The sequence below is a fragment of the Ziziphus jujuba genome, chromosome 7 (genome assembly GCF_031755915.1).
Source record: "Ziziphus jujuba cultivar Dongzao chromosome 7, ASM3175591v1".
Taxonomy (NCBI): Eukaryota; Viridiplantae; Streptophyta; class Magnoliopsida; order Rosales; family Rhamnaceae; genus Ziziphus; species Ziziphus jujuba.
In genome coordinates this window covers 9,736,790-9,750,000 of record NC_083385.1, presented here as the reverse complement: position 1 = coordinate 9,750,000, position 13,211 = coordinate 9,736,790, and the positions used below count along the sequence as shown (strand labels likewise).

Genomic DNA, 13,211 nt, shown 5'->3' with positions numbered 1-13,211 from the left:
GGAAGAAAGAGCCAATAACCCTGATTTCAAAATTCAAAATTTAAAAACCAAACCGCTAAAAATAATTGTTATTTATTTTTAGTAAAAAGACTGAAGATCATAGATTTGTGGGCCAACTTCACTCTTTGGAGCTATGACCAATGACAACACGACACGTGATCAAACCAATCTGGGCGGCTGGAAAAATGACTTTGAAGCCGGCTCAGCTCCTTTCTAATTTTCTTGCGAGTTTACCCGGTAAAATAACGTCTACTGGTAGAATATGAAATACGTATTTGACTATCTATCTACCTGCTTTTGTTCCGTTATTTCTTGTTTTTCCCCTTGTTTCCGTTTGTTTTCCATCCAAATAACTTCCTGAATAGACGAACTTACCCCTGATACTCAATCAATATTACGGGGTAAAACAAAGCTCACGTGCTCTAGAAAGGATTCGGACCACGTGACATTAGGTATGGCTTTAATTGCGAAGTGGTACTTTAATTATGAGCTATAAGCTCAATTTTTTAAGGTATAACGGAAAGTAAGAAGAAATCTAAGATTCCTAAACTGCCCTCGTTTCGTATTGATAATTAAGTGTTTTTTTTCCCCTTCTATAAGCTTACAAGAGTGGAGAATCATTTCAGTTGGGTTACATGGCGACAAAAGCTGGCCCAACGTCATTGGTCAGGATTCACTTTTTTCCCTCTCTTTGCTTCTAAGGCATGTCCATGTCCTGTCGCAGAACTAGCTCATTATGAATGGTGTTATGGTGAATTAAACAATTCCATTCTTTTCCTTTGGTCGCTTCCGCCTTGCTCAACGGGTCGGTTCGATTTTCTTTTGGCCCGGATGGCTTTTTTAACTTACATAGAATTTTTTTGAACAATATAGTATAAGAATCTTTTTATTCAAAATCGAATTATGAAATAAAGTTTTATTTTCATAAAAATAAAAGGAATTAACTTGATAAAATAACTAAAATATTGTTGTAATGGTTGGTAAACAAGTTAAGGACTAGGATGTGTCAAATGTCAATGTTACTCTTTTTTATTTTAAAATCGATTAGACTAAAGAAATCAAAAGGAATAAGAGAATGACAACCAATTTACCCAACCGGAACGATTTGATTGTGATGCTATCACGAGACTTATGATCATTGCCGTTTTAAAAGCCAATGAGGTTTTTGGAAAATTATATTACTTCCCTATGCATCATATGTACTTTTTTTCTTTCCCCCATTAAGAACTAAGCCAATAAGGCTTGGTCTTGATACGAAATATAGAACAGTTGGGTTATTTTTTCACAATATGGCATTGTACCAAATACTATACATCACCCTTCAATCATTTGAGAAAATAGTAGGAACTACGTGTTTGAATTTTTTGGTTCATTTATTTACTTTTGTGCCTCGTTAAGTTGAAATATACGGGCCACAAGAGACACGGGGCTTAATGGATAAGATGATTTGGCCCTATTTGTATAGTAGGACGTCTCATTGTCAGACAGCATAATAGTATAGAGTATAGACTGATTAATTTACTCAAATTTCCCAAAATAAAAATAAATTAAAAAGGTGGTAGCTCGTATCTAGAAGTACGAGTGCTGTATTGGGTTTCTTAAGGAATCAACTTCTTAAATTTTTCATATTTTATATACAAGCAAATATGAATTACTTTTTGGATTTACTTGCTGCCGAAGGCCATTATTTGGTTAGCGAATAGCCTATTAAAATCAAGCATACTTTTGATTCAAAAGAAGTTACTTTTCAATAATTATACTCTCTCTAAGGCATGGTTTGGCCTAAACGCATGTTGTGTGGTGGTTCAAATTATGCTTTTGAAACGAAATGAAAACAAAGAAATTAATGACCGAAATTGCTAACGAGAGGTCCACTATATTCCAATTTTTTACCACATTTTTTTTTTCACTTAATTATTCCAACTCAATATTTACCAATGTCATTGATCGAGAGCTCTCTTTCTTATACCAAATAATGTTTTCATATTAAAGAACTATCTTAAACATGCCCTTTGATCTTTTGTCTGACAATTAAGAGACCAAAAAATTATTCCCTCATGCTTTATCGGTTCATACTTCATAATATATACTATCTTTAGTGACTTTAATAACTTATTAAACAAATTAAGTAACAACAACTCTTTATCAAGCAAACCAGTTTTATTTTCGATTTTTAAACAGAAAATATATATGAGTTATTTCAAAAAAAGAAAAAAAAAATAGATATGCGATAAATATTAACTGATCTCTGTATTCCAATAAGTGTTTTTTTTTTTTTTTTTGGTGGAATGCTAATTAATCCAGATTTATCAGTTAGTAACCAATTAATATCTTTATTTAATTATTTTTTATCATATCTTTATTTAATTGTTTAATGGCTGGATTACATAACAGATATATAATCCTTCCTCGTTGAGAAATTTTTTTACTCAGTTTTAAAGAGTTTAATTACCTGCTTCATTTAAAGTTAGATTACATGATCATTTGTAATCAAGTATCGAAATTTTCTTTTACAACAAAGTTATAATTTTTCCATGTACAAAAAGGAGTTATAATTAGCAAAATTAAGATGAAACATATACCAATATACATATAACTACAGTATTATTATCAGAAATTAAATAAAAATATTAAGTAAATCAAATAGTCAAAATATCAAATTTTTGCTTAACGCGTGGAATATTTTGGCAATACGTATGTAGGAAAATATATACTCTAGTTGTAGCATACATTTGTAATAAAATTCAAAGGGAAATGTCAAAAGAAAAGAAATTGGAATTCTGAATTGATTTGGAGCAAAGCAGTGCCTTGATTGGCGATTGCTTTTAAAAAAAACAGGGGCAGAGCTAGGAAAAAAAAAAAAAAAAACTATTGGTTATTGTTAACGTTAAATTTTGCATGGACCTGGTAATAATATTATGACGATGCATGAACACCTACTACAAAACGACCTAAACAAAATGGAAATGATAATTAATTATAGAAACTGAACAAATCAAAGTGAAAAAAACCAAAAGATTGATTTGAAGCAAAGCAGTGTCCTGATTGGCGATTGACTTAAAAAAAAAAAAAAAAAAAATAGCAGAGCTAGGAAAATAAAAATATTGGTTATTGTTAATGTTAAATTTTTGCATGGACCTGGTAATAATATTATGACGATGATGAACACATACTAAAACGACCCAGACAAAATGGAAATGATAAATAATTATAGAAATTGAACAAATCAAAGTGAAAAATATTAAGATTGAGTTTGTGAAGCGGGAAAACAAAAAGATTGAAGTGCTGAAAAAACCCAAAATGAGCGGCGATCAATGCGGTGGGCAAATTACGTAAATTAGTCAAAAGAGATGGGCCAAATCTTCCCAAAGAGGAAAAGTAAAAGAGAAAAAGAAACGGAAAGGTGGCGGTTTCCTAGGTCGTCACGAACGTCGACTACAATGGAACGGTCCTCATCCTATCAATTTTTTTTTTATACTTTATTCTTCTTTTTTTTTTTTCTATTTTTGAAAATTCAAAAAAGAATTAAATGGAAGAATTATAAATTTTTGGTGGCAGCATGTGGATATGGTCCGACCTGGCCTTCCATTTGTACCAAAATTCAGACACAGGAAAAAATCCATGTCATTTTTAAACCAAGGGTATCCCTCGTAATTTCAGACCCAAAAAAAAAAAATGCATTTCAAGTATTTATTTTTAAAGAAATAGTACCGTTTAAAATAAGATTGCAACGTATATTTTAGTGTAAATACATACACAGTAGGTAGATAATATAAATATGTATATTTAGTGAGAGAAAATAAGAAAAAAGCAAAATAACAGAGAGAGAAAGAAACGGGCACTTTTAGTATAGGGCCACGGACGCTATCAGCCCTCATTCAATGCTTTACCGAACTCGCCACCCCTTTTTCCTCCAATACCATCCCTTTACTTCTTCTTCTTCTTCAATCCCTTCTTCCTCTGCAGCCACCACTAGTCTCTCTTCTCTTCCGTTCTTGTCCTCTTCTCTTTCTGCGCAGGTACGTATTTTCCAGGCTCTGAAATTTGAATCTTGTTTTCGCGTTTTAGCGGGTGATTTTTTTATTTTTACTCTTTCTTTGTGTTTTTCAAACTGGGGCTTTTGAGTTCAGGTTGAAACCGAAATGGAACTCGTTGAGACAGCTTTGAAAACAAGTATTAGCAAGGAGATGCTGATGAAACCGAGCCCTCAAGCGTTTCTCGATGATTTGTGGGTCGCGAGTGGGCAAAATGGTGTAGCTTGTGACGATTTTTTTGTCGACGACCTCCTTGACTTATCTAATGAAGACGGGCTTGTCGACCAAGAGCCTGAGGAAGAGGAAGAAAAAGTCTCTGTCTCTGTTTCCACTATAAAAGAACACCAAGAAGAACAGGAAAGCTTAAACCCCAGTACCAGTTTCTCACCCAAAGACGATTTTGGGTCTTTACCCACAAGCGGACTCAGCGTTCCGGTATCTATTTCCCCGTTCTTTATATTTCACAAAAAAAATAAAATAAAAATTCGGGGGACTTTTAGTTGCGGTTTCTGACGAAAGGTGTACCATTTTTTAACAGGCAGATGATTTGGCGGACCTCGAATGGTTATCCCATTTTGTCGAGGATTCATTCTCAGAATTCTCTGTACCTTACCCTACCGGAATTTTGACGGAGAAGCACAACAACCAAACCGAGAAAGGACCCGAACCGCAAATTCCTATTTCCGTTAATTCCTGCTTCAAAATCCCTGTTCCGGCCAAGGCCAGAAGCAAGCGGACTCGAACCGGAGGTCGTATTTGGTCACTTGGGTCCCCTTCGTTCACGGAATCTTCTTCCAGTTCCACCTCTTCGTGTTCTTCTTCGTCCCCTTCAAGCCCTTTGCTTATATACACAACCCAAAGTATTGAACCGGTTGGCTCCGTGGAGAAACCTCCGGCGAAAAAGCCGAAGAAAAAACCGTCGGTGGACTCGTCCGGTGGCGTTTCAGTTCAGCCGCCACGGCGTTGCAGCCATTGCGGTGTGCAGAAGACCCCGCAGTGGAGAACTGGTCCGCTGGGTGCCAAAACCCTCTGCAACGCATGCGGTGTCAGGTACAAGTCGGGTCGGCTTTTACCCGAATATAGACCCGCATGCAGTCCGACTTTTTCCAGCGAGATACACTCTAACCACCACCGTAAAGTGCTGGAGATGCGGCGGAAGAAGGAAACAACCGAGTCCGGTTTGGCTACTCCAGACGTGCCCAATTTTTGATTTTTTTTTTAAAAAAAAAAAAAAACCAGAAACTAAAAAAATAGCTAGGTTTTAGAAAATAGGGAAGAAGAAGAGAGATAGGACAAAGAACCGGAAGCACTGAACCCGGTTCAAAAACGGGCCCGAGTTAATGTACATTGCTTTTTTCATGGTGGGTGCGGTAGGTTTCTAAGGCTTGTGTAACTGATTAGGAAAGACTTAAAAATATGTACCTTTTTTCTAAAAAAAATTTATTTTTCTGATTTAACAAATTTTCTTTCTGTTTTTTATTTTCCATTTGATTATTTTTATTTATATGCAGTTTATAGACGGTGGTGGTGCTATGTAAGTGGTTTGAGTGGATTCGAAACCGTTCGATCTTTTATGTTTTTTATTTGCTGGCCGTTGGAAAGCAAAAACATTATGAAGAAGCGCGAGGTTAGGAGATAGTATTTTGTGTATGTGGCGTAAGGTTCACGCCCTCTCCAAAAAAGAATCATCACCTTCGCGGACTTAAAATAAATTATCTTTATCCAACGGTTAGTAGTATCTACGGAGTTTTAAATTTAATTTTTGAGAGGTTCATTGCCTGCAAATTCCAATGAGAGAATTTAGGCATTTAGGTGCTTTGAGGTGTCCTTTTGTTCACCTTTTTCGATGCCATTTGGATTTTGGTGCTGTTTTGGACTAATACCACTTGACATCTTGGACGTAACCTTTTTTACTTTGAAAAAAAAAGAAAAAAATTCATTGTAAGAGAAACTTTATAAGAGTTAAAAAGAGCCAAAACAACTTTCCTTAAATATGGTTTGAAATTTCATATATAAAAAAATAAAAATAAAAAAAGTTTCTTTTGGAGGACGGAAGTCATGATAATGTGAACGTGAAATGCTCAGATGCCGGATTAACATGGGATATAGGTTGCTGTGCGTACAGTATTCAGGTATTTGGATTTTTTTCTTCAAAAAAACGAGAAAATATATATATATATATATATATTAACTTAGGTCTTTATTTTTCTTTACTAATTGAAAACTTACTAAATTAAATAAATTAAAGGTAATGTGGAAAGTAGTAGCCGTAGGTGGAATCTTTGATAGAAGTTAAGCACTATGGGTAGCGGTACTGGGGCAGTAGCATCTCAAAGCTTTAATCACCCATAAAGGTCAAATACAGCTTTTGGTTTTTCGGTTTGTAGAATATGGGCAGATTTTTATTTTATTTTTTTAAATTTCTTTTTTCAGCTCTAAACTGTTACCTTATGTATAAAATATTACTCCTTATATATTTAGTTTATTTATTTATTTTTATCTTTGACACACACACACATATATATATATATATATATATATATATATATATATATAGAGTCCATCTATAGTGTAGACAGTCTTCATACGGATCACATTATTGATAACGATTTTTTAAAAAATAATCGTTAATACTATAAAAAATCGTCATTAATTTTTATATATATATATATATAAATAGATATATTAAAAAATAACGTTATATCACTGGTAGGACAATGATTAAGATAGGTATTGAGCAATAATCAGTTTTGGATATCCAATTACCACTTCCGCAGAGTCAAATAGACTTCAGTCAAACTGGCAAAGTTTATCTAGGCAGAGGAAAAATGTGCGGAGAGCTTATAAAAGATTACAAAATGCGGGAGGCGCATGACGAATGAGGTGGCTATTAACGTTGGCTCAACGGGTCGAATGCAACAACTATGCAAAGCACTTGCCTCATTATCTTTGCCTCAACTTTTTCCTGGTGGCAGGACTACCATGTAAATTTTCCACACCAAATGAGTTAATCTAATTGGTTGATCAAAAAGGTTCAACAGCACATGATCAATCATGTTGTTGAATTCACGCTTCCAAAACAGCTTTATATACTACTATTCTTTATACATAACAAATAAAAAATAAATTTTGAAAAAAAAAAAAACTGTATGTAATTTTTCCAAACTAAATTATTCATATCGTCTCGAATAATGAGAAATCCTTTTTTTCTCACTCGTCGATCAAATGAAGCCAAACTTAAGTCCACTGCCCACCACCGCAAAGCTTGTGCCTCCTTCCACAATGTCGGCAATCACCTTCTTCTATGACACTTGCAACTATTTCATTATGTTAAATATCTCAACGAATGTATCATTTAGGAGATGTCTAGTTATCCATTTATAAAAGACTTTTAAAATTTACATTCATGTACTTCTAAGCATTTTTTAAGTTCTTTAATTTTGTATTCACGAACATTTTTAAATAATATATTTTTTAGAAATGTTCAGTAATAACTTATTAAATAATTTCAAAAAAATTTAGTAAATTAATGAACATCTTTAAAAAATATACTTCTAACCTTTTTAAAAATGTTTAATTGCATATTGAAAATAAAATTAATATCTTTAATAATTATTTTTATACAGGAAAACAAAAATACAAATTTATAACAAAGCTGTACGTGATAATTTGTATGTATAGTAGTACAATTAGAATTTTTTATCATGTTATATTGGTAGGTCCGCAGACGCTTAGTTGCTCTGCACGTGGTTTCTTGTAATCAATTCGAAGTCTGGTTTAAGATTTTACCAAAACCAAACCAACCCAAAAAAGCTAAGACGCTAAGGAAATTCCAAAAGCAGGCAAAATTCCAGGTTTGCCCCAACCATAATTGTTGAGTGGCAATTACGTGATGGCCATCTCCCACCAGTTCCAACCACTCTCAAACGTCCATAATAGTGCAACAATAAGTAGGGTAGAGAGGATGTGTTTGTCCAGATGCTATAAACTCAATTTTCTTTTTGGTATTCTCAGCCCTTCCATACCACAAAAGATGTCGCACATAATTATTCATCTTCAAAATCATACTCACTGTATGCATATATGAATTGAATATGATGGGCTGGGATACAATGGTTATTATCGAGTTAAAATCGATTTGTTCATGCAACCACTAACAAGATTTCATATATAGAACTGTTGTGGGTACGGACAAGTTGGATTTAGATATTTCTCCATCTCTCTTTATTGTAGGTTTTACTTATATATAAAACTAGGTTCTGTTTGATATTACTTATGTAAATTGGTAAGCTTTCTAACTTGCAGTATTGCTAAATTGTTCTTGTTGGATAAAAAATAATATAAAAAAAAAAAAACCATAACGTTTGGTAGTAATTGAATATACAATAAGGAGGATTTAAATTTAAAGCTTCTAGTTAAAAATTGTATAATATTTAACATTGGGTGAGGATTTTTAGTTACTTTATTGTTTCCCCTCGCTCCTCGGGGAAGGGCATAGCCATCAACAACAATGATGATATTGATGGAGATGTGTAATTACTTGGTTATAAAACTTATAATTAAGATATTTGGAAAGACAACAAGGTCAAAATTTTGGGCCGGCCTTTCACTTAAAGGAGTGAATGTGGGGATTATTAGCTTGTGCACTCCATTTGGAAAATCCAAAGGCAAAAAGCTCAAAACTCTCTCTCTCTCTCTCTCTCTCTCTCTCTCCATCATCTACAAATTGGTAGTGAGTAGTGATTGTGCCCACCTCCACCCAACCCTTTTTGACCATTATGTTTGATCACGAGCCTTTGGCTCCACTCTGTTAGCCTTATAATAGAGTTCTTAAAAAAATGATTTGGCTTCCCAGCTTCATCCAATTGGATATGTTCGAGTTCACTTTTTGGGTACCTTTTGGGTTCCAACTTGGTGTTGGTTGAAGTGCGAGTTTAATTTGGTTGGAAATGCTGGTTGATTTGATATTTAAGCTAAGGTAGCAATTTTTTATTTGGACGCTTGATTGGTTGAGTCGGATAAGGAAATCCAACTTTTGGTTATATGAAAAAATAAACTTGGTTTACGGGTATGGGCCAAAGTAATTCCACTCATGCCTCTATATTAATGCCCACAGCACTAACATTTTTTTGCCTGCTTTCCATGCATGCATGTTCTTGCCGTCTATCTTTAATCTATCCATATCAATGGTGTACCTAAAATATAATCTTTCTTTTCGTCTTTCTATTCCTTAAGGTGCCTTAAGTACAATTTTTGCCGTTATCAGGCCCATTGGAACTTTAGGGCTAAATTAATATCGTGCCTAATTTCTGGTTTGGATATTATCCGTACGACCCAATGGTTAACGATAACATAGTTAATGGCAGAAGACAAAAGTCCGTCTAGCCCAAAAAATTCCCATTTTCGAAAATAGCCAATAGCACAACCAGCAATACAAATGCGGCAATGTTGGAATACATCGTCTACCCCACGGTGAAGCAATTGAACTTTCTATCGCGATAATTATTTCTTTTGATAACTATTAGTAGATTAATTATTTTTCGCTAGACTTGGATTGCTTTTTTGTTTTTCCGTACGTAAATAAATATGGTTTCATTCTTATGCAAGGCAAAATTTGAAATATATAGCATAATTCTAAAAATTGCGAAAAGAATATATCAAGAAAATCAACAAGCAAGTTTTGAGAAGATCTGTATAGATCAAATAAACAGAAAACATTATTAGATCACACTTGAAACTGAAAAGCTTTGTATTGGAAGTTTTAGTACACAAGTATTGTTCCCAAATAATAGGTAAGACAACAAGTGTTAAAGGCAGCCCACTCAGTATAAGGTATCGATAATGTGATGCATAAAACCGCAAAATTTTATTTGTCTCATATGCTAATATGGTAATTAAAGAGAGATGTCAAAAAAACCAAAATGGTAGTCCACTTTCTTATGACGTCCAATTCATTGCCATGCAACGTGCATAGTTGTAACAGACCTCACGGACTGACAGGAGAGGTCTTCGCTTTCCCTCCCATTGATTTTCTGTGTCCACGGCCACCGCATCCCCATTCCCAATTACAACCTCCTTTCCCATTGCCTCCACCACTTCCTCCTCCCCAACCCCAACCGCCACCTTGTCCACCTCCTCCACCGCCGCCTCCACCTCTACCACCCCCACCTCCTCCTCCTCCGCCACCACTACCACCACCTCCTCCACCTCCACCTCCGCCTCCATGTCCACCACCCCAGCCATACCCTCTTCCATTTCCTCCGCCCCCTCCACCTCCGCCTCCTCCTCCTCCCCCACCACCACCACCACCTCCGCCACTGCTTCCTCCTCTACCCCCACCATGTCCATTTCCATGTCTGCTTTTATGTCCTCCTCCTTTCCCCTTTCCTCCACCTCCTCCACCTCCACTCCCAGAACCCCCACCGCTTCCCCCGCCTTTACCCGCATTTCCACCTCCTCCGCCACCACCTCCACCGCTGCCACCTCCTCCTCCTCCTCCTCCTCCACTTCCTCCCCCTTTCCCATGGCTGTTTGAATTGTTGCTGTGTTTGACAAACATCTTATCATCCAACAATTTCATATTACTTCCCTGGTTACCTTCAACCAAATTGTGTTCTTTAATCGACAGCTTAGGGATGGAAGTAGCATCGAATGGAGTAGCTTCATGGTTTGCATCGAAACCTTTGAGCCCATCTACCAACGACGGGCTTAACACAACTACTGCGAGAAGCAAAAGAGCCCCAAAGACTCTAGTAGTAGCGGTAGTAGTATTCATCTTCTGCCTCCACTACTTAGACAGTGCATGCATAAACTCACACTTCCATACATCCCTCTTTTATACCCTTCGCCTACTTCCAAAGTTTTCCAATAGACCTTTTGACAACCAGAGGCAGCCCCCACAGGAACAAACTTCGATGTACCCGACGGCAAAAATTGTCTGAAAAAAGCTGCACAATTGTTAGAACGGAGTGATATCCCTTGCTGCGCAAGTTTGTCCCCACCTTTTGTTTTCAGTGACAATCACGCACTACTTATCTCTACAATTTCTTTTTCCTTTTCATCTCCTAGCTGGTGTGGTGGCCACTACCAATTTCATATACTATATAGTATTCTTATTAGGAAAAATCACGTTTATGTACAACTAGTAATGATAAAATTAATTTCAGCCCACAAAAAAAAAAAAAAAAAAAAAATCAAAATGGTAATGATAGAATTAACTATAATAAACTAGTTATTTCAGTACCAAATGTACTAGCTAGGATTCGATTAACTGATGATTAATTAAGCATTCATCCTATCTCTTAATAAAATTCCCAGAGGGACAGCTTCTTCGGCAAGTTGCAGCTACTAACAATATTAGCGCTCCTTTTTGGTTCGAGCTATATATTACAAAAATACCATTACAAATAAATCTTTCATCATCATCCCAGTTATGCGTGCAGACCTCACAATTGGAAACCAAAATCTGATTTTCCATGAGCCCAAAAGGTTGAGTTTATGGATAAAATTGGGGCTCACAGCTAATTAAGATTAAGGTGTGGGGTCCATGTACAAGTGGGGATATATATATATTTATATATATATAATACTAATTGTTAAGTAGAAGCCTAATAATGGTGCCATGAAATGGGTGGAATGAGCGTTGTAGCTTTTGAATATTAACTATAAGATGCAAGTGCAAGTGCAAATGCAAGCCATGTGATGCTGTATAAAGAAATATATATGTTTGGAGAAGATATTGGTGATGGTAGTGGTATGTGGCCACGTATTTTTGGTGGGAGCTGCATCATTTTAAGTATTGCAATCCAGATAAGGTCCTGAAGTCCCAAACCGTTATGTTCATTATAATGTTTGCAAGGGGATATATATTTTTTTTTAAGGGCTTGTTCGTGTAATCATTTATCTCCATGTTAGCAACTTTGCCATTTCTTCAAGCTTTGTTTTATATCTTTGGAGCTACTCTCTTGTCTAAAATCATCTTCATCTATTTCTTTTTTCTCTCATCAGGATTTATATTATGATGATCAACAAAATTGGATTTTCTTTGTTTCTATCTTTGGCAACGAAGAAAATAAATGAAAAAAACGAAAAAAGAAAAAGACTAATGGATACAAAATTTGGATGGAGGTATAAAGCCCCGTGGCTGTGGAATTGGATTTCGTTTTTTAGGGATTGGGGTGGCGGAATATTTGTTAATGGGCCAGAAGCCCATATTTTCGGCCATTGGGTTAGTCGTTAACTTTAATAGCACCTTTAACATTGTTTATTTAGTTCTAATGGACGATTGGGTCTGTCTCAATTGCAACCTTTTTTCTTATTTTATTTTATTTTATTATTATTATTTTTTTAAAGAAATGTCAATTGTGAAAACTAAGTGAAGTGGCTAGAATAGGCTTAACACTAGTATGCATCAAAAAACAAAATACTATTATTTCAAAACAGGCATTATTGGTAAGGAATCGGAGGTCTCATTCTTTTCCATTTATTTCTTCTATAATAATTTTCTTAGCTAACCTTTCAGTTTCTTTCCTCTTATCCTTTATAACTTTCTCACTCTATTTATTTATTTATTTTTTTATCCCAACCACCACAAACTAGCCAGGCCAACCAGAGATTTTGTCATTATGGCATTTAGTTACAGGCTACCGATGATGGTTGAGAAGGAAATCTTAAAAAAGACAAAACAAAAGGTTTGTTTGCTTGAAAGTGAGTGTTATATAAAACAAAAATGCCAGAAATACAAGAGTATAAGAGGAAAAAAAAAAAAAAAAAAAAAGGTTGGTCGTGATGTTGAATGGAAAGGAATTTAAAAAAAGAAAAAAAGAAAAAAGAAAAAAAGAAACTAAAACAGCAAATACCGCTTATTGCAAACTGCAATCGCTATAATAAGTTAAAATTATCCACTACCAAATTGGTAAACATTTTTTTCTGAAAAGGCTTTCTACCATCACGTCAAGACGGGCTAGGCGCCCAAAAAAAACCTACGGCCGAATAGTCCAAACTAGGCAGCCCAAATATCGCAAATCCTTCAAACGTCGTATTTTTAGGTGGTGCCATTTGCCATAATCAAACGCGTTTATGCAATGTTCAATGTCAACAATCATATTTAAAGCAATTGTTCTGTTGCCGACTTTCATATTTTAGTCACTTGACTCTGCATTACGCCAATAGGCTTGC

At 35.3% G+C, this 13,211-nt stretch overlaps 2 protein-coding genes across 2 annotated transcripts; both read left to right on the top strand.

Annotated features, from left to right (window-relative positions):
• Window positions 1–3,783: 3,783 nt before the first annotated feature.
• On the top strand, window positions 3,784–5,495 carry LOC107410110 (GATA transcription factor 5). Its single transcript, XM_048479963.2, has 3 exons — window positions 3,784–4,019; window positions 4,131–4,469; window positions 4,573–5,495. The coding sequence occupies exons 1-3, from the start codon at window positions 3,882–3,884 to the stop codon at window positions 5,242–5,244; spliced, it is 1,149 nt and encodes a 382-aa protein (XP_048335920.2). The 5' UTR covers window positions 3,784–3,881; the 3' UTR covers window positions 5,245–5,495.
• Window positions 5,496–9,683: 4,188 nt separating this feature from the next.
• On the top strand, window positions 9,684–11,168 carry LOC132804525 (leucine-rich repeat extensin-like protein 3). Its single transcript, XM_060819126.1, has one exon. The coding sequence runs from the start codon at window positions 9,956–9,958 to the stop codon at window positions 10,973–10,975; it is 1,020 nt and encodes a 339-aa protein (XP_060675109.1). The 5' UTR covers window positions 9,684–9,955; the 3' UTR covers window positions 10,976–11,168.
• The last annotated feature ends 2,043 nt before the right edge of the window (window positions 11,169–13,211 follow it).